A 25,911-nucleotide genomic window follows, 5' to 3' on the forward strand; every position below is an offset into this window, starting at 1 on the left:
CGCTCTCTCTAGGCCTCCTGAGGGAAAAGTGGACCAGGAAAACCTCAGGCAAAGAAGGCCCTGAGGGCCTCTGCCCTTTCCGTGGGGTTCAGGATATGGAATTATTGACAGATTTCGCCTTTCCACTTCTCATTTCTTTGCAGCAAAAAATAGTGTACTCAGCTTTACACACTGCATTTATGAGGCATCATCTCCTTTCTGAAGTCTGGTTTCAAAGCTACAAGTTGTGGATGAATACCTTCCTTTTGGAAAAGCTCTGAAGCATGGAGTGTTTGAGGTGGATTAATGCATAGGACAAGAAGAACTGGAAGTCACTGCACAAAACATCGCTGGTTCAGCCCACTTCCAGTTAACTCCAGCTGACATTTGGTTTCCCAGTAAGAGCAGAGCAGGGTGTTACAGTGTTTCCCGGCCAGCGTAAGTCTTTGCTAGAGGCAGCTCAATCCATCGCCAGACATGTTAAGATGGAATGGCAGCTTTTAGGCTACAGTTGAAAACAGGAGTTTGGACAAGCATAGCATCCCCCTGGCACCCCCTGTCAGTCCTACATCAGGCAGCTGAAATTCCATGACCAAGTCAGTCTCTTTCCAAGGGAAAATCACAGAGGGAGGAGTCAGGGTTCTCAGCTGTGCTTTTTATTGTTAAAGGCAGGGTGAGCTCGGTGGCAAGTATTTGGCAGGCAAACGTCCTCCACAGCGAGGTGGAGTCACAGCTGGCTGTGCAGTGTGCCTGCACATGCCATTCCAGATGTGTGCAGCGGTGCCCCGGGAGAAGGATGGTGCTGCAGGGTTGGACATTTGCCGGTCTGCACGGCGCCCAGTGTCCCTGTCACTCTCCACCCCACGCAGTGCAAGGCCAGGGGTATCAAAAGGGTGGTGGCCACGCTGGGCAGCTCCCAAAGGTGGACGCCAGCCTGCAGGGCAGGTCCCGGCTGATGCTGTCCCTCGTGAGCAGGACCAGGCAGAGCAACACGAGCTGCAGGCAGGCGAGGAGCACAAACAGCTTCCTGCAGGCCAGGAGAGGGTTAAGACAGCGGAGGGGAGAAATCTGTCTCATCTGTTTCCAGACATCACCTGCAGATGCCACCAGGCCAGCAACTGGCACCCTGCATCATGCTGGGCACACCACCCCCCTGCCCCGTTCCTGGGCCTCAGCTTAAGGGCCCAAGCATCTCGGCTCTGCTCTTCATCTCCCTACTGAGCCCAGAAACAACCACCACCTCCGCAACCCCGGGAGAAGGGATCCTGAGCTGTGTCCGTGTTGAGAAGGGAGAAGCTGATGGATGCCTTGGGACCGCCAGCCTGGGCATCCCACCCCCTGCACACGAGCCCTGGCACGCCGAGCCCCACGCGGCAACTCACTGCAGCCAAAAAGTGATGCCCTGCCTCTTTGCCACCAGCTGCTCCTCCTGCAGGTCAAGGCACAGCAGGACACGTGTCGGTGTGGGCAAGACTGCTGGGCCTTGGGGGCTCAGACCCCCACCCTCATCCCCACTGAGACCAGTGCCCCCAAAGCCAACGGGTGCCCTGCACACCCTTTCTTCCCCAAGGCCCACGTCGGGCTTGTCCGTCCTACCAGCTTCACAGCCACCATCTCCCGCATAAGTGACGTGGACAGCCTGGCCGCCTGCTCCGTCTTCCCCCTGTTGTGGGCACCACAGGCAGTTGGGGTGTGAGGAGCGAGCTTGGCCGGCATTGGGACCACCAGATGGGCAACAGGGACCCGGGGTGCTGGACAGGCTCTGCTGGGGCTGAGGCAAGGCACCCCAGGCTCCCAGCATCAAAAACACCCTTCCCTCCACTCCCTTCCCACGTCAGGCTCGGAGGGCACTTAGGAGAGGCTTGGAGCTCTTCAGAGCTGTTCAGAGCTGCTTCAAAGAGCCAACCAGTGTGCGGGTTGTTTGTTTGTTTTTCTTTCCATCAGGTACTTTGGAAAAGGCACTGGGCCCTTCCGAGAAGGTTTGGAGGACTCGAAGGGAGGCTGAAAGCTGTTGTAGAGCCCCTTAGGGCTGTCCAGAGCTGTTCAGCACTCGGCAGAGGATTTTAGAGCTTGCGCGAGTGGTCGACCGCTGCTTAGGGAAGGTCTGAAGCCACGCAGAGGCTGTTGGGAGTGCTCCAGAGGCATTGTAGTGGGGTTGGGAGCAGCTTAGATGTCGGAGGAGGAGGATGAGATCAGGGGCTCTGTTGTCCGGGATTGGCACAGCCCTTCCCAAGCTGGGACTGGGGACACAGAGACCTGGGAGCTGCACAGAGCCCCACCCCACAGGTTGGGCGCGGGGGCCTGTCCCCACTCACCCCACTGTCTGCCCTTGGAGGCCCTCGCGTCTCTCCCGGAGGCACTCGCGTTCTTTCCTCAGCACCTGGACGAAGGAAGGGCCCTGCTCAGTAGTCCACGCCAAGCCCACCGTGAGGGGGCTTTCCCCACACAAAGACCTCGTCCCGCCTTGCTTCCTACGCCTCGTACCTTCTCGATCTCAGCCTGCTCCCGCAGGGCCTCTGCCAGCTTGGCTGCTGACTGCTTCTCCTGCAAAGCAACCGGGCCACGTTGCAAAGAGCCCAGGTGGGACTGGCGATGCCCAGTCAGTCTGCAGGGCGCTGCGAGGCCAGCCGGGGCCAGGGAGGCAGGGACACAGGCGTCCTTGGGGGCTGGCACCACACCCAGCAGCTCTGCCCACCTAAGCGGTGTTTTCACGGGGGTTACAGACCTGGTGGAGCTCCTTCCGGGCCGCGTCTCCCTCGGCCTTCACCTCCATCAGCTCTGCCTGGGAGAGAAGAGGCAGTGGGAGCATCTCGGTGGGGGGAGCTGGAGGACCCCCAGGGACCAGTGTGGGCTCTAGGCCCAGGGCCCTGGCTGAGACTGGGCGTCCCCAAACCACGCAGTCCCCCCACCCCTCTCAGGGTCCCTGGGGGAGCCAGCTGGACAGCGGAGCATCTGCCTCACCTGGAGCTGCGGGAGGACTTCTTTGGTCCTCTCCAGCTGCTGGGAGCTCTGGGCATGCTGCGCTGCCAAGGCGAAGTGCTGTGGAGATGAACCGGGGGTGAGGGCCAAGCGCGAGGGGGTCATGGGGCAGCCAGAGGGGTGTCCGAGGGGGTGTTGGCACGGGGCTCTCGGTACCTCGGTGGTGAGCTCCTGCAGGGTGGTGCGGAGCTCCTCTTTCTCCTGCTCCTGCAGGGATGGGGACAGTGCTGGGGAGCAGGCCTTGGAGCCCCCCGTGCACACGCCCGGGCATCCCCAGCACCTACCAAGGCCCGGAGCTGCTCCTGCATTGCAGCTGTCTCCTGCTCGCTCTCCTTCAGGCAGCTCAAGAGGGTGCCGAGCTCTTCCCTCAGCCCCACGTCGGGCTCCTCAGCCCCCTCCCAGGAGCGCTGCAGCCTGCGGGGTTGAGGAGAGGGGAGGCTGCTGAGTGCAAACCCCCGGGGCAGAGATCAGGCACCCAGGCAGGCGGGTAGCACCCAGAGCCCTCCGGGACGGGTGGCAGGGCCCGCCCCCCACCTCCACCCAGCCCCGCAGGGCCCCCATCGAGGGCCAAGGCGTGCAGGGGCTGCAGACAGCCTCCGGGACCCGAGTCTCAGCCCCGAGCAGGATGGAGCCATGCCCACCCATCCATCCCTTCTTCCAACGCGCTGCTAGCTGCTCGCAGGACGCCACAAGCCTGCTCCCGCTCCAGCAGCTTCTCCAGCAGCTCCCGGCGTTCATCCTGGTGCCGCCGCAAGCAGAGCTGCAAGTCCTCCAGCTCCATGGGCACAGGCATGCACTGCAGGCCGAGGGGCCGGCAGCTCCTCTGGGCCAAAGGCGCTTCACCCCCTCAGCCCGAGAGAGCCCTTCTCCCAGGGGCCGCAGGCAGCTCGGTGTCCCGAATGCCAAGGATGCTGCTCTGCCCCACTGTGAGGTCGCCCCAGCCCGCCCCGCCTTGCCCTGCCCCAGGCTGCTGTGACACGGCTGCTCTTCTCTGACCTCACTGCTCCTCTCTGGCAGCACCGCTGTGGGGCTGCTGGAGCCCGAGGGGGACCTGGGGGTTGCAGAGGCCTCAGCCCCGCCCAGGGCTGTCTAGACACGGCCACCTCGACACCAGCCCGCAGGGACGTGCATTGGTGAGGGCAAGACTGCTGGGCTTTGGGGGCTCAGACCCCCACCCTCATCCCCGCTGAGAGCTTGTGTAGAGAACTGGTACTAAATGCAATGTTGTCTCGACATTGCTGCTGCTGCTGCAGAGCTGCTACTGCCAAGGCGCGTCGGGCAATGCTGCACCAGCGTCCCAGGGAGCCGTCCACGAGGTAAACAGCCTAGTGCACCTGCATGGGGGAAAAAGGGCGTGAAAAGGGCAGAAGGTCGCCTCTAGGGGAACAGCATGTCTGGCACGAACTGCACGTACACATTTGCCATCTGCGCATGAGCAGGAGATCCCCAGATGCCCCAGCCCGTTTCTGGAAGGTTCCGAGAGGGCGGACTGCGCATGACAGTTAATCTGCATGGGAAGCGAGGAAGCACCGCCCAGAGGTGGGGCAAGAACCTATAAAAACTGCAGACTGGGTGAATGGGGGGGTCGGGGGGGGCTTGCTTGCAACGACTGAAGAACTCGAGCGGAGTCAGCGGAACCAGATGGGAGCTTCCTGCCTCTGCCCCCCACCTCCGCTGCCGCCGAGACTCCCAAGAGAAGAGGACCAACGGGACGCTGCTGGATCCACGGGTGGTGATATCTATCTTTCTCTCTCTCTCTGTCTTCCCCTTTTCCTCTCTTTTTCCTAAACGTGTGACGCGAGACGTGTCTAGTTAGTTGATTCCATTTTGCCTTAATAAATCTTAAAACTGGTTGGCTGGTGTCGTTTTCACCTTAATTCAGTCCAAGGGCATCACGAACTTGGTCGCTGGTCCTAAGGGGAGGGAGGTCGTCCTAAACGACTCCCTTCGGGCCGCAACATGGGAGTCCAGGGAGCCCTCTCAGATGGAGGCATCAACACGAGAGATGCACCTGCCTGGGGAGATGTTGCAGCATTCATTGCACCCAAGGGCAGAGGAGCCCAAGGCAGACACCTGAATCTACTCGGTGCTGCCAGCCCCCACTCTTTCTGGAAGGATAAGCACTCCTGGAGGAGAATCACCCTCCTGCCGGATCCACCCATGCTGTGAGGGGGGAAGTCTTGCATCAGAGGGACTGGGGTTTTGGCCAGCTTCCCTAAATTGGAGGATGGGACTTATGGATCTTTCTTGGAGACCGCCAAACACCTCCATAAAGAGATCAATGAGAGGGCAATGAATCAAGCCCCTCCACTGGACACAGTCTGCACTGGGGAACAGGAATCTCAGCCCTCCTGTTCTCTGCAGATTCTTGCAAAGCAGATCTGCGAAAGTCAGCCCGATAGTGCCAGCCCTGCTGGAACACTGCTGGCGTTCTTTAGCAGAAATCATCACTAGCTGGATCTTGTTTGCAAAGTGTTTTACACGCAAAGCCTCATTCCCTCGTCCCCCCCTCTTCTGTTCACATCTCTATTTCTCCCTGATACATTTTTTCTTTTTTCCCCCACAGGAGAGGCATTGCGAAGAAATGCATGTCTCTTCCCTCCTGATATACTGATTTCTTCAGTGAGAATGTGTTTTGTGCTGCACTTCATGGGAGAGCACCAGGATTTAAGAACAGGGATGGTGGACGTGTTGAGGGAAGGGGTGATGTGGTGGCCTAGTGGGTTGAGGAGATGGGGGACGGCTGTGAAGGCCCAGCGTGGGGGCCAGTGCCATGCTCAGCATGTTTGGGGGTGGTTCCTGGCCTCGCTCCGAGGGCCTGGGCAGCACCGTGCGCAAAGGGGCACCCAGTGTCACCCAGGGAGAGGGCTCTGTTCAAGCCCTGGCAAAATGGGAGGATGCTGTTGTGGGAGGGGGAAGGGGTCTGTGCAGCACCCAGCCAAACTCGAGGGGCTCAGCTGGGGCCCTGGGGAGCTCCCCACTCCTGGCCCTGCTGTGATCTCCCCGGGCACGGTCTGGAGCAGGGTCTGCTGGGAGTGACCTGTGCAGCGGAGCTGAAGGATGCTCTGCCCCACGTGTGAAAGAGGCCCACGCTTGCTGCCCCACACGCGCACCCTCGGGCACCCCAGGCACAGGGACAGGGACCCCAGCCCTGCCTGGAGCTGTTACCCTTTGCATCCGCCCTTGTCCTTGGGCCCTGGCTCCTGTCTCTGGACGGGGAGGAAAGCTGTGCCCCTGGCAGGCACAGGCGATTCCCTCGGCGTGGGGCAGGGCAGCAGAAACGCGGCACCTCCCTTTCATCACCCTTGGGGCAGAACAACCAGCTCTAAGGAACGTCCATCACACAGCAGTCACCAAAGCCCAGACTAAATGGGACTAGTAGGGTGCAAGCGGGTAGAGGAGGTCAGAGGTACTTGGACGTTGGGCCGTATTCCGAGAAAATAACCCCGCAGGGGCCCTTTGACAGGCCTGGCTGCCAAATGGCCCTGGGGCCGCAGGGGACCATCAGTCAGGGCTCTGGTTGCAGCCCCAGCGCTGCCCAGCATCTCCCCCCTAGCCCCAGTTGTCCAGGGACAGGCGAGGGAGAGAGGGAAGGGGAGAGGGAGAGAGGGAGGGAAGGAGGGAAGGAGAGAGTAGAGAGAGAGAGGAGGGAGGGAGGAGAGAGAAAGGGGAAGAGAAGGGGGAAGGAGGGAGAGATGGAGGGAAGGAGAGAGGGAATGAAAAGAGAGGGAGGAAAGAGGGAGGGAGAGAGGGAGAGAAGAAGAGAAGGCAGGAGAGGGGGAGGGAGGAAAGGAAAGAGGGAGGAAGGTAGAGAGGGAAGAAGGGGAAGGAAAGAGGGAGGAAAGGAGAGAGAGAGGGGAGGGAAGGAGGAGAGAGAGCTTTCTCTCCCTGTTTTTAGTGCAGGGAGGAGGGAAGAGGGAAGGAGGGAGAGGTGGAAGGAAGGAGAGAGGGAAGGAAAAGGAACAGAGAGAAGGAGAGAGGCAGGGAGGGAGGGGAGGAGCAGAGGAGGCCAGGGCAGCCCTGGGGGCACACAATTGCTCCTTTGCTCTTCTCCAGGGATGTCCCTGCTCCCGGGAGAGTCTTTCCCCAGGGAAGTGCATGGGTGCTGCCTGCCCAGCCATTCCTGGATCCAACCCTGTGCTCCTCATGGGGCTCCGAGCTGGCAGTGCTGCTCAGCAGAGCAAGTGGGCTGTGGTGCCCTGGGGCCACAGGGTGACTCCTCACTGGTCGTAGTTTTGCGTGTTGGATGCAGACCCAGCTGGATGGGCATCATTGCACCTGGTGATCCCCTACCGAGACATCTGTTGCCCTGTGGCCATGGATGATGCTCTGAGCAATTACAGGGCATTTCAAATGGCTCAGGCTGTGCTCAGGCGTGTCGCCAGATCCAGCCCATGGCTTCTCATCGAAGGTGACATGGACCACTCTGCAGGCTACCTTCCCTGGGCCTCCTGGGTCCCAGCTGCCTCTAGTGGGATTGCAGAGCTCTCACTAGCCAGGACATTCACTGCTTTAGCCCTTTCCCTCTGGATGACTCCACTGGATTTTGTGAAGCTCCATTCACTGCCCACCACTAAGCACGTGGTGCCCTTGGGGATGCCCTGTGCTCTCCTGATGGATCCATATTCCCTTCAAGAAGGACGGGCATCAGTGTCCAGCTGTGTCCTATGGGAGATACCACTTGACCATTCACCATCTCCAGGAGCACTGGGCACCCACAAGTGAGAGCTGAATCCAGCCCTCATTCCCTAACACAGCACCTCTAAGCTCATTGCCTTGAGCCCAGGGAGAGCCCCAGAAAAGCACCAGGCCCTTTCAGGGGGAAAGTCCTTGAGCACATTCTTGGCTCCAGCTTTTGAAGGAGAGCCCAAGCTTCAAGCACCGCACTGAGGAAATCTGCTTTTATTACAGAGAGGCCAACTCTGACACAGTGACACACATTTACAGAAGACCTCTGGGTCAGAGAGACTAGGCTGTAAGGAAGTGGGATGAATTCCAACACTTCTGCACAAACATGATGATCACAGCAAGAATGCCCAAAGCACAAGACTTGTCTGAGGTACTTAGAAACCACTTGTGAAGAGGGATGGGCAGCTCATTGCTGCTGCACTAAAAGCAGGTGAATCAGTTTCTTCAGGGCATCCTTGAGCTCCCTGTTCCTCATGCTATAGATGAGGGGGTTCACTGCTGGAGGCACCACCGAGTACAAAACAGCCACCACCAGATCCAGAGACGGGGAAGAGAGGGAGGGGGGCTTCAGGTGGGCAAATATGATAGTGCTGACAAACAGGGAGACCATGGCCAGGTGAGGGAGGCACATGGAAAGGGCTTTGTGCTGTCCCTGCTCAGAGGGGATCCTCAGCACAGCAGAGAAGATCTGCACATAGGACACCACAATGAAGATGAAACACCCAAAGCCTAAACAAACAGTAATCACAAGCACCCCAAGTTCCCTGAGGTAGGAGTCTGAGCAGGAGAGCTTGAGGATCTGGGGAACTTCACAGAAGAACTGGCCCAGGGCATTGCCATGGCAGAATGTTACTCCAAATGTGTTCCCAGTGTGCAGCACCGCACTGAGAAACCCACTGGCCCAGGCAGCTGCTGCCATTTTGACACACGCTCTGCTGCCCATGATGGTCCCATAGTGCAGGGGTTTACATATGGCAACACAGTGATCATAGGCCATGACTGTGAGAAGGCAATACTCAGCCAAAACAAAAAAGGCAAAAAAAAAGACCTGTGCAGCACATCCTGAGTAGGAAATGGCCCTGGTGTCCCACAGGGAATTGGCCATGGATTTGGGGACAGTGGTGGAGATGGTGCCAAGGTCAAGGAGGGAGAGGTTGAGGAGGAAGAAGTACATGGGGGTGTGGAGGCGGTGGTCGCAGGCTACGGCTGTGATGATGAGGATGTTGCCCAGGAGGGCAGCCAGGTAGATGTGTCAGCCTTGCCTGCAGTGGCCATGAAACAGTGGAGTTCCAGATCCTGAGCGATATGAGGAGGAAGAGTAGCAGAGCCCACACTCTGGATGTCAGAGGAGCAGACTTGGACCTACTGGTAGAGGGATCCTGTGGTAGGTAAGTCTGAAGGACAGAAGAACTCAAGAAAGGTGGCAGGTCTTTAAGGACAGCATCCTCTAAGCTCAAGAATGGCCCATACTGATGTCCAGGAGAGCAAGCAGAGATCTCAGGAGACAGAGTGGCTGAACAGGGAACTCACAACTGAACAACAGGACAAAAAGGCAGCACAGGGATGGGGAACAGAAAGCAGGGAGAGGCTGCAAAGCAGGAAGTGAGAAATGCTGTCCAGGGAAGTAGGGAAGCTGTTAGCAAAACCTAAGCGCCTTTAGGACTGAGGCTACAAGGAATGTCAAGGGCAAAAAGATGATCTGCTATTGCTTCAGTAACAGTGAAAGCCTGAACAAGGATAACGTGGTCCCATTCCTGACTGGGGCAGGCAATCTGGTAATAGCAGAGGTAGATGGGTCTGGGGAACTCAATCCCTTGGCTTCAGCCCCCACCAGCAAGGTCTCCCAGGCCATTGTGCCTAGAGTCAGGAGTCCTGAGGAGAAAAACAACCAGCAGGGCCTGGGGATTGAGGCAGGAATTATTTCTAAGTGTACAGGATTGGATGGGCTGCAGCTGAGGATGCTGAGAGAGCTGGCCTCTATCTCGCAAGGCCACTCTCTGTCATCTTGGAAAGCTGTGGAGACTCAGGGAGGACCCAATGACTGGAGAAGGGCAAATGTTACATCCCTCTTCCACAAAGGCCACAAGCACAACCTGGGCAACTACAGGCTGTTCAGACTCACTTTGATGAGGAGAGTGTCATGCAGCGAGCCCCCTCTGATCACATTTCCGGGTAAAGGAAGGAGAATGAGGTGCCTGGGAAGAGTCAGCACAGATTTCCTGAGGGGAAATCATGCCTCACCAACGTGATGGCTTTCTATGTTAAAAGAACTCTATTTATGGACAAACAGAGAGCAGTGAATGTCAGTTACCTCAACTTTCAGAAGGCTTTTGACACTTTCTCCCACAGTATACTTGCACACAAACGAGGCCTCTATGGTCTGAGTGGCTGGACAAGCAAATGGTCAAAGAACTGCCATCGTAGTTGGATGATGGGGCTCCTCTCGCTGCTGAAACAGTGCTGATTAGGGGGGGGTCTGGACTATCTCGGGGTCCAGATCATATTCCCTTTGTCTGGACCTTGGGAGATAACACCTACTATCACTGCTGGGGCAGTACTGATTTGTCAGGGCCTTGAGAGACAAGGGCAGGACCCGAAGAATGAAGACACATCCACCAGCAGAAACCGCAACAGTAAACAACCTACCGAGGGACGCAATAGGGAGCAGGAGACCCCAGACCTAAATATTACTATTGGTCCAAACTACTGTGTGAAGGGTGGAGAGCTTAGATTGGAAAGTATCATTGCCCAGGGATTTCTTTGTTCGGGGTCCCTCTTTGGAGGCACCCAGCCTGAGCTGTAATTCGAACAGAGTCAGCAGAACATCATTGGACTTGGACTGGTGGTAGCCAGCTCTTTCTCTCCTTTTCCAGCTTTCTCTATCTTTTCCCCTTACCCTTGTTCCCCTCTTCCCTTCGCCTCTCCTTCGCCTTTCCCCACCTTTTCTCCCCACTTTGTGGAAAATAATGTTAAACGGTTGTACGATATTTGACCGGTTTTAGCGTCTTAATCTCGTCCTTGGGATCGTAACGAAACCCCCCCGATATTGGATCGGGACAAGGGATGGGGTTGGATTTTAAATTCTGCGCCCCGATTGCTACATGAGCAAACTGTAAACCCTGACTGATAAAGAGTGAGCCCCACAAAAGAAAGGAATAACCCGTAACTCCTGGGTGAGAGACCCTCAGCAGCAAGCTAAACAATCAACCTTAAGTGAAAAATTCCAAACCCTCAGCTTTAAGCAACAAGCACCAAAGCACCCAAAGCTGTTTCCAGAGCATGGAAACAGTCAAGAGAAGCCAAAGAGTTTTGCCCGCAGCTTAGGAAGTTTTCCCTTCCTTTAGAAGTACAGCAGAACAGGAAGACAAGCACCAGAATTGCGTTACAGTTGCTGTTTAGAGGCTTGGTTTTAGCCACCATTCAAATGTGAGCATGTGCAAGCGTCACTCCACGGGACTGCTCTAAGCTGCACTTGCACTGAACCTACCTGAAAGCCTGCAAGCACTAATTCATCTCTGGGTCAGGCAATCAGTATGTTTGGTCCTCTCAGCTCCGTGGGCAAACGGCCACAGCCAGCGGCGCCAGTGACCACGGCTAGGGGACGAACGCCTCGCACCTCCCAGCCCCACTCGCGTACGATGCAGCCCAGGACTTAGCCGTGTCCACGCCGCAAGTCAGAGCTCATCCTCCACAGCCGGCCGCGCATCTCCGCAGAGCTCCCAGCTGCGACGAGGCTCCTTCGACTGCCCGACTGGGCTTCGGCACCTGCAAAGAGGCCAGAGCAGTTACCGAGAGGCCGGGCAACTGCACAGCCCTCCTACTAGAACTGCTCCCTAGTCCAAGGCCCGTGATTGTTCCCACAGTCGTGACCGACCCTCCCGTGCTGCTTCAGTCACCCTCTCTGGCACTGCTTCATCGCAAAGATGTCAGAGCGGCTCTCACGCACAGGCAGGCTCGCTCAGGCACCCGGCCACCTCCAGCCTTCGCTAGATGGTCCTCTGCAGGGAAACTGCCTCTGACGGACACTCTCAGAAAGCACTGTCCAGCCAAGGCAGGATAAAAACTGAGGCCTCCAAAAACTCCAGACTCCAGAGAGACGGAGCTGATGGGTTATGGTAGGTTGTGGTTTTGCTGTGTACTCTGGCGCTGTTGCTCGTACACACGTAACCCCATTTCTCTGCTATAGCAAAGTTACTTTTGTAGCTGGCTCCTAAAAGGAACCGTAACTTGCGACAGCAAAAATCCCGTCTGACGGCAGTGGTAACCGGTAGCTTTTCGCGGCAGCATATAGTTGTTGCCTGAGGTTCCGAACACCTAGGATTAACACAATCTATAAATACAAAAATACTGCCGCTACAGAGTGTAAAGCCAAGCCAAGATTTCTGCAACCGAAAAAGAAAAACCTCTTTGCGTCTGACAGAACGAGCCGTATGCACCAGTGCCTGTAGCTCAAGGCTAGCGACCCCTCCCAGGCGACGCTCTTCTGGCAGGCTGCGGATCCGAACTCCTCCCGTCCTGCCTAAGAGTCTCCGCTGGGACACGACGACTTTGCCAGCCAGCGCCTGTTGATGGAGGCAGAGTAAAATCCATCGCCCTGCAAAAGTACAGAGCAAAGAAAGAAGAAAAAAAAAAATCAAAGCTCTGCAGAAAATCGTAAGAATCCAAAGCTGTCTGCAAGCACAAAAGCGGATCTAATACGCACACGAGCAAGGTAAACGAGAATACACGAGCCACGAATACCGCTTCCCCCAGCCCCTGGTTTGGAAGCTACGGTGACAGTCAGGCTTGCCGTGACAGGGAAGTTAGACTAAGCAGCCGCTAGAGATTAATCTTTCAGAAACCTTCTGCGTCCGCATTTCTGGCACAACCGTGCTCTGCCCCTCCATCCATTCAGGCACACGCCAGAAGATCCACTGCTTGTAACACTTGCACAGTAACCACCCCTCTGCCCCCGCTCGTTAAGATCAGCGCCCGCTGTGCCACCTGGATAGAGGATACTCTGCTGTCTCTTCATTTCCCTGACGTTACTACTTTAGAAGGAACTGAACAGATTGGATTGCCCCTGTGCGATCAAAGCTAAAAGTCTCAAAGACGCTTATCAGCCCAGATTGCTGCTAAACAGTCTTTCTCACAGCCAGAGAATTTTTGTTCTGGCCCCAAAGGGGACGTAAGGGTGAGGCTACCGGCACTCACTTTCCTTTACCGCCATTTTCTAGCGGTGCTGCTCCCACAGAGTCAGCAGATGTGGAAAGCATTACCGAAAAAGGCTTTCCTTGTCCTGGGAATTTGAGGGCAGCAGGTTTTACAGCCACTTCTCCCAGTTCAGTGAAAGCAGCGTCACGTTCCGTGTCCCAGCTCCATTCATGACTCCCTCCCACTACTTTCCACCACGGTCTGCTGATACCGGCAAAGCCACGTTAACGCTGCTGGAGGAAATTAAATCTTCCTAAAATTGCTCCAAGTTGGAACTGATGAGAAGGAGCCTTAATTCCACAAGGCTTTAACCCTTCTTCTATCCACCGTCTTCCTGTTTCCCCAAATACCATTGCCAGGTAACTAACCCGGGGCTCGCACTCATTGAGCCTTCCTGAAATTGATCTCTTAGTTTTACACTTCAGACACTTCTCTCTCGCTCCCTTCCTCTTCACTAAATCTGGTCACTTGACTACCAGTCCCCTAAGACAATAATTTGCTGTCTCGCAGCTCTTAAAAGTATGATGCTTCACAGACACGTAAAGTCACACGCACAGATGAACGTACGCAGCATACGTCTCGTAATGCGTACAGACCTTCCGTTATATGTTGGTGATCTATTATTCCAATCACTATTAACAGCGATCCTTCCTCGCCAGGAGGAACGGGCTTTCCCTTTTTCTAGCAGAGGGAGACAGCTTTCACTTGGCTCCATTTGATTTTATTACTTCAGCTTGCTTATATTCATATATAGTCTCTTCAACTTCAGCCACGGCAATTAATCTAAAAAAGTAAGTATTACATCTTTTCCTTTCCATAGCTGCATGGACGATAACAAAACAAAAGAGAAACAGCCAAAGCAAAGCTAAGGCACATATAGGTAACAGCAGCCACAGGGTAGGAATGGGTTACTTAGTCCTCAGCGCTGCCTCTGGGAGGCCGAAATAATGGCTAACAGTCATTATCGATAGTTACCTTAGTTACCCGTGCCAGAACGCCGCCTCCTGTAGCAGTTCCTGGTGATATCGAGGGTCCACTGCATTTTGGCTTCCTTGTCTCATCCCGTCCCTTCGGTATTAATCACAAGAAAATGCTTGTCCGTCTCTTCTCTTTGTCAGCATTTGCTGTCCTTGGTGCCATCTCTGTAAGAAAGCGATAAACTCGCGTTTTACTTTCAGGGAAACACTTAGGTTTACGCATGATCTTTTTCTCTTTACCCTGTTTTCTCCCCCCCCTCCCTTTTTTTTTCCTTCTTTCCCTTAAAGGAAAGATATTAATACGGCACGTTACATCATATGTTACAGGGTAAACAGTCTGGAAACGTTACATACAGCAATTAGGGCTAGGTTATTAGGCAGGCGGGCACATCGCCTAATACTTACCTAACGCCATCTTCCATGAAACCTTATTTTTATTCTGCTTCGGTATTACTGTGACTGTTCTCAAACCCTTGTAGACGCGCACTTAACTGACAACACTCTCGATCTTTAACTACGTGGAAGAACGATAGCCCTTGATTTGCCCGTCTCCGTTTCAAACCTATTACCTTCTCGAGACAGCGCCTAGATTCCTCTTACGCTCGGATGCTGGCCTCACAGGCGACGACCAAAACGAACAACCGGATCCCCAGGTCTCGCTGCTTCTCTTCGAGATGTCCCCCTTCGGTGGACTACCCTGCCAAACAAACCAAAAAGACTGCCGAGGCCGCGAGGGTATCAGGTGTTTGGACCACTTCTCCGAGGCTTTCGGGGTGATTGACGTAACCACGGCGGTAATTAAGAGTCCCCATTGTCCCACAGGCTGGAGCAAGACATTGTTGCTGCTCTGAGGAGGTGCCTAAAAGCCACGCTGTTTTCTGTAGCGTCACTGGGACTTCCCAGAGCCCATTGGTGTTCTCTTTGGCTTTTCCCGAGCCTTTTAGGTTTTTTAGGCTATTCCTTAGCCCACCATTTCATGGCAATGTTCTCCTTAAACATTGTGCACAGCACGATTATCCCAGATCAGCCACGTCGTGTACGTACAGAGGCTTCTCAGAGGCGGCTCAGAAGAAAAGAGAGAAAAACCTCTTTGTCATCTGCGCATCCACCCGTCAACACTCTTCACCAGGAAGCGCTGTAAACTCCCGGTTCCCTGAAGCGGGACTGAGTCGAGGCGGAGACGCAGATCACATCCCATCTTTGTTAGAATGCCTCACTGCTGCGGGGCCCGGGCCCGGGAGTGGTTTTAGGAATGTTTGGGGCTTTGGACAGAGTGCAGGGGAAGGTCTGGAGTCAGTGACAACGTTGCGGCAGGGCTCAGAGGTGTTGTGGGGCCTGTGGGGGTGTTGGAGCAGGATTTATGGGTGGTTTAATGGCTTTGGGGGGGGCTGGTTGCAGGAAGGGTGGGACTCTGCGGGGCCCTCGGGGTGGGGGTGCCATCCCAGATGTGTAGGGAGCGCACAGGGGTGCCCCACCTGGCTGTCAGCTCGGCGGGAGGAGCCACCAGTCTCCCACCCCAGCAGACGGGGGTAGGGGGGGAGGGGAGAGGAGGAGGAGGGATCTAGGAGCTCGCACAGAACGCCAGAGGAGGCAGCAGGGAACTCACCAAGGGCCCCGCATCCCAGAAGAGCTGCCAAGGAACCCGCGTCCCAGACGAGAGGAGGCATCAGGCTGCCGTGCCGCTGCTGGACACATCCAGACCCCCGCGCAGACACCCCCACACACACTCCTCCAGGCTGCGTCCGCAGGGGCGAGCGCACGCCCTGGCCCGCGCTGGGGAGCAACCGCAGCCCTACAGGCGACACACGGAAAAGGGAGAGTCAGAGCCGCGCTCCGGCAGACCCGGCGCGGCGCGGCGCAGCGCGGAGCCAGGCCCGACCCCTCCCCCCGCCCCGCCGCCTCCACGCAGCGACGGCCCCACCAGCCAGGACACAGCCCGACGCCCGCGGCCACCCAAAAGTACACCCTCGCCTCACCAGGGCCCCCCCATGCTCGACTCCAGGCGGCCTCTGCCCTCGCCCGCCGCCGCCCAGCCAAAACACCCGCCCTGCTCGCCGCCATCGCGCTCCCTGCTGCCGCGCATGCGCCGCCGGCCGCCAAGTGCGCGCAGCCGCACCGCGCACGGGCTGGCTACGGACCGCGCGGGAGGGGCGGGGGGGAGCGGCAGCGGCAGCGGCAGGGAGGCGAGACCCGCAATGGCGCCCTCGCGTGGTCGCAGCGCCGCGCTGCAGCCGGCCGGCTCCCGCGGGCGACCCCGGCGCTCAGGCCGAGCAGCGAGCGCCCCGAGGCTGCTCTGCCCGCGCCCGAGAGAGCGGCGGGGGTCCGCGAGCAGGCGCCGGGGCTGCGCCGGGGAGGGAGTGCCGCGGAGCAGCTCCGAGACGGCACTGCCCGTGCCCGCGCCCCCAGGAAGCGCCGAGAAGGAAAAGCCCTCTCGGGAAAAGCGCTCCCGGTCCGCGAGCACCGGGCAGGGGGCACGAGCGCGGCCCCTTCGCTTACCCGTCCCCGAGAGAGCGGAGAGTAGCGGCCAACACGGCGACCGGCAGCGCACACGTGTGCGCCGGCTGCCTGCACTGCTCTTCGCACGCAGCGGTGGCCGGCGGCGGCTGCAGTGCTGCCTCGTCGACACGCGAGGACAGCGGTGAGCGGGGCGGAACGCAGTGCGCGTGCGCAACGCCGCTGAGCGTGCGGTGCCGCTTTTCAGACCCGCGATGGCAGCAGTGAGCGCGGCGGAACGCAATGCGCATGCGCGCTCCCTTTCGCTGCAGTACCGCCTTCTCCCCAGGGTCAGGGTCCACTCAATAAACAAAATGGTGTGATAAATGTTGTAATCTGCTCCAAGTGCCTTCGTATAAGAGAACGACATCAAAATGAGGTATTGTTGCATTTAGTCTCCACTACACGTGCTACCCCAGCACCACGGACTTGCTTTAAAGGATCAGTGACGTACGCGGTCTGGCAGTAATTAATATGCACGGAATGAATATGCACTCGATCAAGTAGGAGCGTTCATAAAAAGCTTTGCCAGGGCGTCGCTAGGTAACAAACCTAGACAAGCAGCTATTTGCCCTGATCCTTCGGCTTACGTTTCTTCTGCTGGATGTAGTCAAACGTACCTGAACACAGTGGCCTTGCGAGGCAGTGACACGGTGTCCGTGGGGTGCCTGTTCCAGGGTCTCTCGGGCTGTTCCAGGGTCCTCGGACAGCAACGGTGCTGGTCGACTTTCCCCTGCGCTGCACAGCAGGACAGCTCCGCACCGTGCCCTCCCAGCACCGCCGCTCCTCCCAGCGGCTGCCTAACTGGCCCCAGTCCTGAGCAAAGCTACGACTCCCAGGAGCCCGCAGCGCCCCTCATTCTCTCCCTGGCCTCTCCATTTCCAAGAGGGACAGCCCCAGCCCCCGGGGACAACCCTGCCCGGTCACACTGCTGTCCGAAAAGCGGATTCATTGCCCCGTGTGCACTAAGCCAATAATTACACGCTCAGGAGAGACATTTGCTTATTTGTTTCGGAGTTGCGCAAGCCTGGGTGCTCGGTGGTTTCCCACAAATCGAGCGCACCCCCCCTGCCCCCCCCGCCCCGGCTTTCCAAGTAACATTTACACAAACAAATTGCCAGGTTTGCAACTTTCCCTTTTACACCGATTGGTTAGTGATTTACATACAATTCTAATATTGCTTACACACCATTTTACTACTACTCATGCTCAGGGGAGGGGTCGTCACCCGGGCACGGGTCTTTCTGACCTATGGGCGTGATCTTTCTGTATTACAGCGAGGACAGTTCAGTTAGGGGATACCTCGAATTCTTTTGCTAAATTGGCAATGTATGCATAGAAAACAAAACATTTTGATTTACAGTTTCTTTAAGGCTTTAGCAGTTCTAGGATGGCCTTGATTAAAGAATTATTTCCTCCCAGGAAATAGAGAGAGAGAGAGGTTCTCCTCATCTGCCTAGTTTAAACAGCAGGAACACTCTTTCTGAGCTTCCAAGGTTGTCTTGCAACACCACCAGAGATGGAAAATGCTTCCTGCCCTGTACTGGGGAAAACCAGGGGCATTCCACTGTCCCGCGTGACCTGTGGGGACTCAGGCACGAGTGACACGTGTCCAGTAAGGAACAGACCCAGCGGGCCAGTGCTGCAGGGCTGAGAAGGCACCGGCCCCTGGAACTACAGCTCCCGGCCTGCCACAGAGCACGACGCGGCCGGCTGGTGGGAGCCCCGCTGGCAGGGACCTGCCCGCCCCCGCCACCTCGAGAGGCGCAGCATGGTCACCCAGTAGCCCCCTCTGAGAAGACTACACCTCCCAGCATACCGTGCACGTGAAAATGGCGGCCCGGAAGCCCAGTGCCGGAAGACGACTGCTCCCGGCATGCCGCGGTGAAAACTACGGCTCCCCGCATGCCAGGCCGCCAACTCCCACCCCCCCCGCAGCACTAGGGGAGGTTTGACCCTCTGGAGATTCCGTTCCTTTATGGTTATAAATAGCTGATGGGAGGGTGTTAGATTACAGCATATGTAGAAGATTTTTTAGAGAATGTCATCAACCAGAAAGACCCAGAACATATCTTGTATTTGCACTCTCTTACCAGCACCACTTTGTCTGCCTGTCTAGTTGCAGTGTCCTTAAATGATGGCAGCTATAAGCAACTTTTGCCCCCTGGTCTCCAGGACGGGCTCTTTAAACAAGTGGTGTTCCTTCTGATGGAGCCCAGAGTGACCTACCACTGGCTTCCTAAGTGTGTGGTGATGTACATATTTGTGGTACAATGCTGAAGTAAGCCTTGTTAGCAAGACTATTTGTATCATCAGAAGACAAATACAGTGCAGTCTTCTTGTCCGAAAAGCGGATTCGTTGCGTGGTGTGCAATAAGCCAATAATTACACACTCAGGAGAGACATTTGCTTATTTATTTCAGAGTTGCGCAAGCCTGGGTGCTCGGTGGTTTCCCACAAATCAAGCACACACCCCCAACTTTTCAAGTAGCATTTATACAAACAAGTTGCCAGATTTGCAATTTTCCCTTTTACACTGATTGGTTAGTGATTTCTTCATTCCCCGGGTCCCACCCCTGTCTCTCACGGTCCTGATGAGGGGAGATAGTAATTCCAGCAATTAACACTGCCCCAGCAGGGACAGTAGGTGTTATCTCCCAAGGTCCTGACGAGGGGGGATAGTCCAGACCCCTTAACTAACTTTGTTTCAGCAGCGAGAGGAGGCTTTGCTTCCCAAGGTCCTGGCGCCCAAGCAGGCCTTATTTCAAAGCCTGGACATCCTCCCTTTCAGAGTGTGGGGCACAGGAATGCAGACTGCTTGTAACTCTCTTATCTTTCCAGCCTGCACCAGCTCTGGGGCCCTTTCTTACTGAACTAGGAGTGCAGCCTAAGGCTTCAGCAAATTTAGCTACTCATGCTAAGCAAGTGTGCGGCCTAAAGCTTCAGCAAATTCATGCTAAGCAAGTTTTATCTAAGTGGCTACCTCTAGACAGCTTCAGACTTAATGCTTCTTTTTAGAAAAGAGAGATAGAAGTTATGCTAATCTACCTGGTTCAAACATTCTTTCTGAGCTTCCCAGGGTTGTCTTGTAACAATTCCTCCCTTTGAGACTTATATGATCATTTTCACATTAGTCTCTCTCTTTTAAAATTTTTCCCTTATTAACTTGGTACAACATCTAGAAATGCATTGAATCACTACATAAACACATACAAAAACTAATAACACCATCCCCCAAATTGTTAAACACTTTTTAACCCATGAGCTTACCTCAGGGAACCAGGAAGTCAACCATTTCCATGTTTCTTCAAATCCAAAAGAGCTATCATCTTTCTGAACCCCATGTAAGATTTCAGTCTGCTTCCAGATTTCACTGAGATCGGTAGAAATTCTCCCGCTTTGATCCACATATACCACAGCAACTAGTATTTATTACTGTACATACTCCTCCCTGAGATGCCAAGAACATATCTAGAGCCATTCTGTTCTGGGTGGTTATTTTAGCAATTTCTGAAACCTCCTCTTGTAAAGCTACAATGGCATCAGAGGTTTTATTCCCTATTTGCTCAGTAACTGCTGAAAGATTTACTCTTGCTTTTTCAAGTTCACTCACTCCCACTTGTGGAAACAGCCACCTTGCGAATGAATGAAACCAAGTAGGTCGACCTATTAAAGGATCATTGACCCTCTTTTGTCTCCTCATGAATGTTCTTAAACACCATTTTTGATCTTTATTACTCAGTTCTTTTGTTACAGTAATATTAGGGATGCTTGCCCCTAAAGTACCTGTCCCTGACCAATTAGGAGGTAGCACTTTTCATGCCTTGTTCCCACACAACCAATACCATCCACTACCTTTTGGAACACGCCATCCATTGAGCTCCTTACTTGGCCACTTATAACCTATTTTGGGTACCCGAGAGCAATCTTCATAACTTCCTACCTTAATGGCTCCAGTACAGTTGATCAGCTGTTTTCCGTAAAGTAGAGTTTTCTCCCAACATTTATTACTCTTATGACATCTTTGGATACATTGATAATAATCTCCTGTCACACTCTGGACTTCCCATTCCTGTTCTGTTGTTTCATCATATTTCATTTGAGCACTATCATTTCTTATCTGTTTTATAAATTCCATAAAGGAAAAATTAAGAGGCACTCCAGGTAGCGGGAAGCCCTTGTTGGAATGTTCAGGGAAGTGGGTACACACCCAGCAATCCTGTTATGGAAATTAGGCTTGTCGGCCACCATAACAGGGCCCGACCCTAGGTTCCTGCAGAAAAGTTCAGAGCCAAATCAAAGCAAATTAAATAATTAAATTTTAATGACATGCGTGCAGTAATTACAGCTCGAGCTGGGTGCCTCCGAAGAGGGACCCCAAACAAAGAAATCCCGGGGCAATTACACTTTCCAGTCTAAGCTCTCCACCCCTCACGCGGTAGTTTGGACCAATATTCATATTTAGGTCTGGGGTCTCCTGCTCCTTATTGGGACTCATCGCTGTCCCTAGGTAGGCTGTTTATCTTTACTGTTGCGGTTTCTGCTGGTGGATGTGTCTTCATTCTTCGGGTCCTGCCCTTGTCTCTCAAGGCCCTGACAAAGAGGTGCTGTTCCAGCAATTAGCACTGCCCCAGCAGGGACAGTAGGTGTTGTCTCCCAAGGTCCTGACGAAGGGGGTATAATCCAGACCTCGAGATAGTCCAGACCCCCTAATTAACACTGTTTCAGCAAGGAGAGGAGGCTTTGTTTCCCAGGGTCCTGGCGCCCAAGTAGGCCTATTTCAAAGCCTTGACATCCTCCCTTTCGGAGTGTGAAGCACAGGAATGCAGACTGCTTGTAACTCCTTTATCATTCCAGTTTGAACCAGCTCTCAGGCCCTTTTCTTACTGAACTAGGTAAAAGTTCATTATTTTATCTAAGTGTGGCCTAAGGCTTCAGCAAATTTAGCTACTCATGCTAAGCAAGTTTTATATAAGTTGTGCTAAGCAGCTACCTCTGGACAGTTTCAGCTCAATATTCTTTAACAGTCCCCCCCTCTTTTTTATTAAGCATCCCTGCTAATACTTTAAACGGAGTTCTCGAAGCCTTTGGAGGCGTACTATCACTTTCCATAATCTTATGTATAATATGATCGTAAGTAATAGGCCTAACACAGTTAAACTTTACACAGTTACTACTCCATGCAACACGTGATTATAAATCCCTGTTGCAGTTGGTGAGCAGGTGACCATCCGAGGAGAGTTTCCCAGCCATGATGTTCTCCGTCCCTTTTTACCCTTTCCAAGACGTGGTGTATCTCTTCCGCATCATGATGAACAGTGATTAGAGTTTTCTGTCCACTGCTTTGGATGCGTTGTAGCAGTCGACGCAGGTCATCATGTTGTAGTAGTTTCTTCACCAGTGTGAGATTCATTCCAGTGGGGACAGGTAGTAAATTTTGAATTGTGTAATTAGATTGTAACAATTGATAAGACGTAATAGGAGCCGAATAATTAAAATCACATCCCATGATTCTGGTAAAGTTACAAATACAAATAGTTGAGTGATTACTTGTATCTACAACAATGCCATCTATGAATGTAAGATTACAAAGTGTTCTTACACATACACATCCTTTTTTAACATACACAAGTACAGTTCAACTTTAACAGCAAAATAAGAACATAGTATGACAGTATATGGCCTGTTCCGTTTAGGTTTTAGCTTGGATTTTTGTGAAAATACTTTAACTAGAACTTCATCCCCAGGCTGTATATCAGGCACCTGTATTTCAGGTGGTGTGGATTGATATCATTGAGCATATATATATATATATTTTCAAAGATTTTCAAACCTTTTTTGAATACTTAGAACATACTGGGCTAGTTGTTCATCTCCGTCTAACAGGCTGGTCTTAGCTGGAATAACAAGTGCTTAGTATAGCTAAATGTCTCCCGAAGAGAATTTCTGCTGGTGTTAGTCCTATGGGTTGCTGTGGGTGAACTAAATTTCAGTCTCAAAGTTTTGCAGTGCGCCTTATGCTGATCAGGCTGTGCACCCCTCCTCCGGCCGGACCCAGCTGGGACTTAAACCCAGTCTAACCCTGGGGATGGGACTCCTACCTGTCCCCCTGGGGATGGGACTCGCGCCCATCCCCCTGGTACGCCTTACAGTGGCCAGTCCGCGTATCCCCTTCAGTGCACTGTTACCAGACCAGATTTTAGAATTTAGGCGGGAGTTTAAGACTCACTCTCTCAGTGCCCCTCGCTGCCAAAGATCCCAGGTGAACTCACCCAATGGCGCCAGATGATCGTTTGGAGACGAGAGGCCCCGACAGTGGTCGCCTAGGGTCCCATCTGGGGCGCCAAACTGTTATGGAAATTAGGCTTGTCGGCCACCATAACAGGGCTCGACCCTAGGTTCCCGCAAGCAAAGTTCAGAGCCAAATCAAAACAAATTAAATAATTACATTTTAATGACGCATGTGCAGTAATTACAGCTCGAGCTGGGTGCCTCCAAAGGGGGACCCTAACATAAACAAATCCTGGGTAATTATAGTCTTTTCGACTTACATTTCCCACCCCTCACGCGGTAGTTAGACCAATAGTACTTTTTTGGTCTGGGGTCTCCTGCTCCTCATTGGGTCTCATCGTCATTCTGAGGTAAGCTGTTTTTCTCCTTATTTTTGTTTTTTGCAGTCTCTGATGACGGTTGTACTTCTGTTTTGTTGGGTCTGGTGGTTGTCTCCCAAGGTCTTGTTTTCCCAATTGTTTTGGCGTCTTCCCTCTTGGAGTCAGTGACACAGGTGCGCAGACTGCGTGTGGCTTCCTTATTTTCCCAGCCTGAACGAGCTCTGAGGCACTTTTTTTTATTAAACAAAGTAAAGATTTGTTACCTTTCCCACGCTCGGCCTAAGGCTTCAGCAAATCTAGCCACTCAGGCTAAGTGCAATAGGGCAAGCTGGGGTGGACTGGCTGGAGAGCAGCTTTGCAGGAAAGGACCTGGGTGTGCTGGTGCTCAACAAGTTGACAAGAAGGCAACTGGGTGCTCCTGTAGCAAAGAGAGTCACCGTTATCGTGGGTTGTATCAGCAAGAGTACAGACAAGTGCAGGGCAAGTGCAGTGGGACAGATGAAATACCCTGCAGCCTCCACCAAAAAAGAAGCAAAATAAAGGGCACAACTGACAGACTACCAATGCTGGGGAGAGCGGTATGATCAACAGAGTGCCCAGGGACTGCCAACATTTTAAAGCAATCAAAACAAGAAAGGCCTTTCTGCCAGTTGCCAAGTGGCTGAAGCCAGAGGTACCCAGGCTTCCTCAAGGGAGAGAGCTCCAGAGGGATTTCTTCTTTACTCAGCCTCCAAGCACATGGCCAGGATTATGCTGTTTTAGTGGTAGAACATGTTTTTGCCAGTCTAAGTTTTTATTAAAGCATTAGAACTTCTACTGACACCAACTGGGGACGGGGGCGGAGGGAGTAAGGCTTCCCATTGTCTTCAGTGGCTGTGGGATGAAGCCTGCATTTAGTTTGAAAGAGACAGGATTAGGACTGAATGTCAGGCAGGTGACTATAAACTACCTGATGCTTTCTATACTCTTCAGTGATATTTCTTCTTGTCACTCCTCAGTCTATACTGCGCCATATTTTTTCCCTTGCATCATGGATCATCCCTCTGGAGAAAGAGCTGACACACACTATGCCAATAATCTGGGCATCGCGGGGAGCCCACTGCAAGAGTAAGTGTGTGCATGAGAGCTCACAGCAAAGGCCTGGGCAAGCCAAGGAGCAGGGACCCTCCCCAGGTGCCAAGGATCCCAGTCCCTGAGCCACAGGGCTGGGTACAGCCTCCTCCGATTGCTCATGACAGCAGCTCAGGACACCCACCACAGAGTCAAGTAACTTTCTGTGGGAGAGGTGGAGGAAGAAAGTGGAAACAACTCCAAAGAGGGGGAATGAAGGCAGCAGTCTCACCGGTAGACATCTCCAAATATGCGTGGATTTTACCCCCTCTCTGGCAGAGCCATTTCCTCCATGGGCAGCAGTACCTGGGGGAAGGAGGGTCTTTTGCTGACAGCCCTTGTGGCATAGAGGGCATCAGGGTTGGAGACACCCCTTCCAGCCAAGGGGCAGTTGCTGCGCACTCAAACAAAGGTTTCAGTTGGGGACCTCAAAGCTCCGGGACCAGTGTGGAAGGCAGCAGTGAGTGGCAGCCCTGCCGCTACACTGAGAATTTCATTCTGTTGGGCTAAACCAGGACCCCAGGGACTCCCTGCAGCCGGCTGGATGGGCACAGATGGGACCTGGCCCTTCCTGTTCCTCCCGAGCATGTCATTCAAGGAAGTGCTGGAAGAACAGGCCTGGAGGGATCCTCATGGCACTGCATTGCCTGTGGCTGTGATAACCGATTGTCTCCCTCCTGCAAACGCTTCCTGGGTCAGGCGCTTGGGGACAACAAGCTGGCAGTGCTCATGGGAATCCATCAGGACCATGCCCTGTGTGTGGGCAAGGGGACCTCAGGCACTTGTCACCCTGTTGGAGAGCAGCTTGGAGAGCAGAGACCTGGGGGGAGGAAAGAGAGGTCCCATGGCTGGCAGAGTGAAGGTGCTGCTGTGTGCCTGGGGCCAGGGCACTGCCACCTCCGAGGCCCTCTCCTAGCTCCTGAGAAGCTCTTGCAGAAGCAAGCAAATCCCAGAGAACAACCTTCCCCACCTTGCTGGGAGTCAAGGAGAGGGTCACTCCTGTGAGAGAACATGACAGGCCAGGAGCAGGCACATGGCTGGGGTTTGTGCTTGTGAGGTCACTTCTGCCCCAGGACCTGATAGGCCAGCAGCAGGCACAGGGCTCACATATGGGGCTGTAAGGTCACTGCTACCTCAGAAGCCGGCAAAGGGCTTCAGTGCTGATTGTGAGGTCACTTCTGCCTTAGTACCTGATTGGTTGGTGCAGGTTCCTGGAAGTCACCTGTGCCTGTGCTGCTGTTAGGCCAGAACCAGGTTAATTGGCACAGGAGACTGTCCTGGAGGGCAGAGAGGCCATGGATCCCTCATGGATCTTCAGGGACAACGTCCTCAAAGCCCAGGAACAAACCAGTGTGATGTGATGGGAGTCAAGCAGGGCCTGGCAGGAGAACCGCATGGATGACCAGGGGCACCCTGACTTAGGAGTTCAACCACAGGAAGGAAGTTCCCGGAGGGTGGAAGGGGGAAGAGGCTGCCCAGGAGGCAGGTAGAAACCTTGCCTGTGGGTGCAGCGATGGAGCTAGGAAAGCCAAAGCTCAGCTGGAGCTGGAGTTGGAGCTGGAGCTCGCAAGGGGTGGGGAGGGCAACCAGGAGGGCTTTTGTAAGCCTGCTGGCAGCACAAGGAAGGCAACTAAGGAGAATGTGCTCTCACTGCTCAGTGGGGCAGGGGACATAGTGACAAGGACAGGGAAAAAGCTGAGTCTCTCCTTGTCTTTTCTGCCTTACATACTACCGGTAAGAGCTGCCCCTAAGGCTCTTAGTGCCCGTGTGACTTTGCTCTTGATTGTCTTTGAAATGTCCAGGCAAGCAGGGAGGTTCCTGCTATCTGGGAAAAGGCAGACATCACACCCATTTCCAGAGAAGGGCAAGAGGAAGAATGC

General features: G+C 54.2%; 1 protein-coding gene and 1 long non-coding RNA gene across 5 annotated transcripts; both read right to left on the reverse strand.

Moving 5' to 3' along the window:
- Window positions 1–619: 619 nt before the first annotated feature.
- LOC135325722 (M protein, serotype 2.2-like) lies at window positions 620–3,398 on the reverse strand. Its single transcript, XM_064503719.1, has 9 exons — window positions 3,243–3,398; window positions 3,115–3,165; window positions 2,941–3,018; window positions 2,705–2,761; window positions 2,464–2,523; window positions 2,295–2,359; window positions 1,576–1,642; window positions 1,362–1,408; window positions 620–1,006 (listed from the first exon to the last, which is right to left on the reverse strand). Exons 1-9 carry the CDS (start codon window positions 3,264–3,266, stop codon window positions 865–867), a joined length of 591 nt encoding a protein of 196 aa, XP_064359789.1. The 5' UTR covers window positions 3,267–3,398; the 3' UTR covers window positions 620–864.
- A 6,434-nt stretch (window positions 3,399–9,832) lies between these two features.
- LOC135325725 (uncharacterized) lies at window positions 9,833–15,574 on the reverse strand. 4 transcript variants are annotated; one of them, XR_010386540.1, is made up of 6 exons: window positions 15,424–15,574; window positions 14,387–14,509; window positions 13,816–13,982; window positions 12,084–12,241; window positions 11,522–11,961; window positions 9,833–11,412 (listed from the first exon to the last, which is right to left on the reverse strand). It is a non-coding gene; the product is annotated as an uncharacterized LOC135325725 (long non-coding RNA). The 4 variants fall into 4 exon arrangements; XR_010386539.1 differs by having other exon boundaries at window positions 14,387–14,514; XR_010386541.1 differs by having other exon boundaries at window positions 11,843–11,961; window positions 14,387–14,514; window positions 15,424–15,568.
- Window positions 15,575–25,911: the final 10,337 nt, after the last annotated feature.

Source organism: Dromaius novaehollandiae, unplaced genomic scaffold (assembly GCF_036370855.1).
Source record: "Dromaius novaehollandiae isolate bDroNov1 unplaced genomic scaffold, bDroNov1.hap1 HAP1_SCAFFOLD_115, whole genome shotgun sequence".
NCBI lineage: Eukaryota > Metazoa > Chordata > Aves > Casuariiformes > Dromaiidae > Dromaius > Dromaius novaehollandiae.

What these genes read in the sequence shown, in the direction of transcription:
- LOC135325722 (XM_064503719.1), bottom strand. Translation starts at nt 3,266, where the DNA reads ATGCAGGAGCAGCTCCGGGCCTTG. An exon ending in TGCAGGAGCTCACCACCGAG is followed by an intron (nt 3,019 to 3,114) that starts GTACCGAGAGCC and finishes TCATCTCCACAG; the next exon opens with CACTTCGCCTTGGCAGCGCA. An exon ending in GGCATCACTTTTTGGCTGCA is followed by an intron (nt 1,007 to 1,361) that starts GTGAGTTGCCGC and finishes CCTGGCCTGCAG; the next exon opens with GAAGCTGTTTGTGCTCCTCG.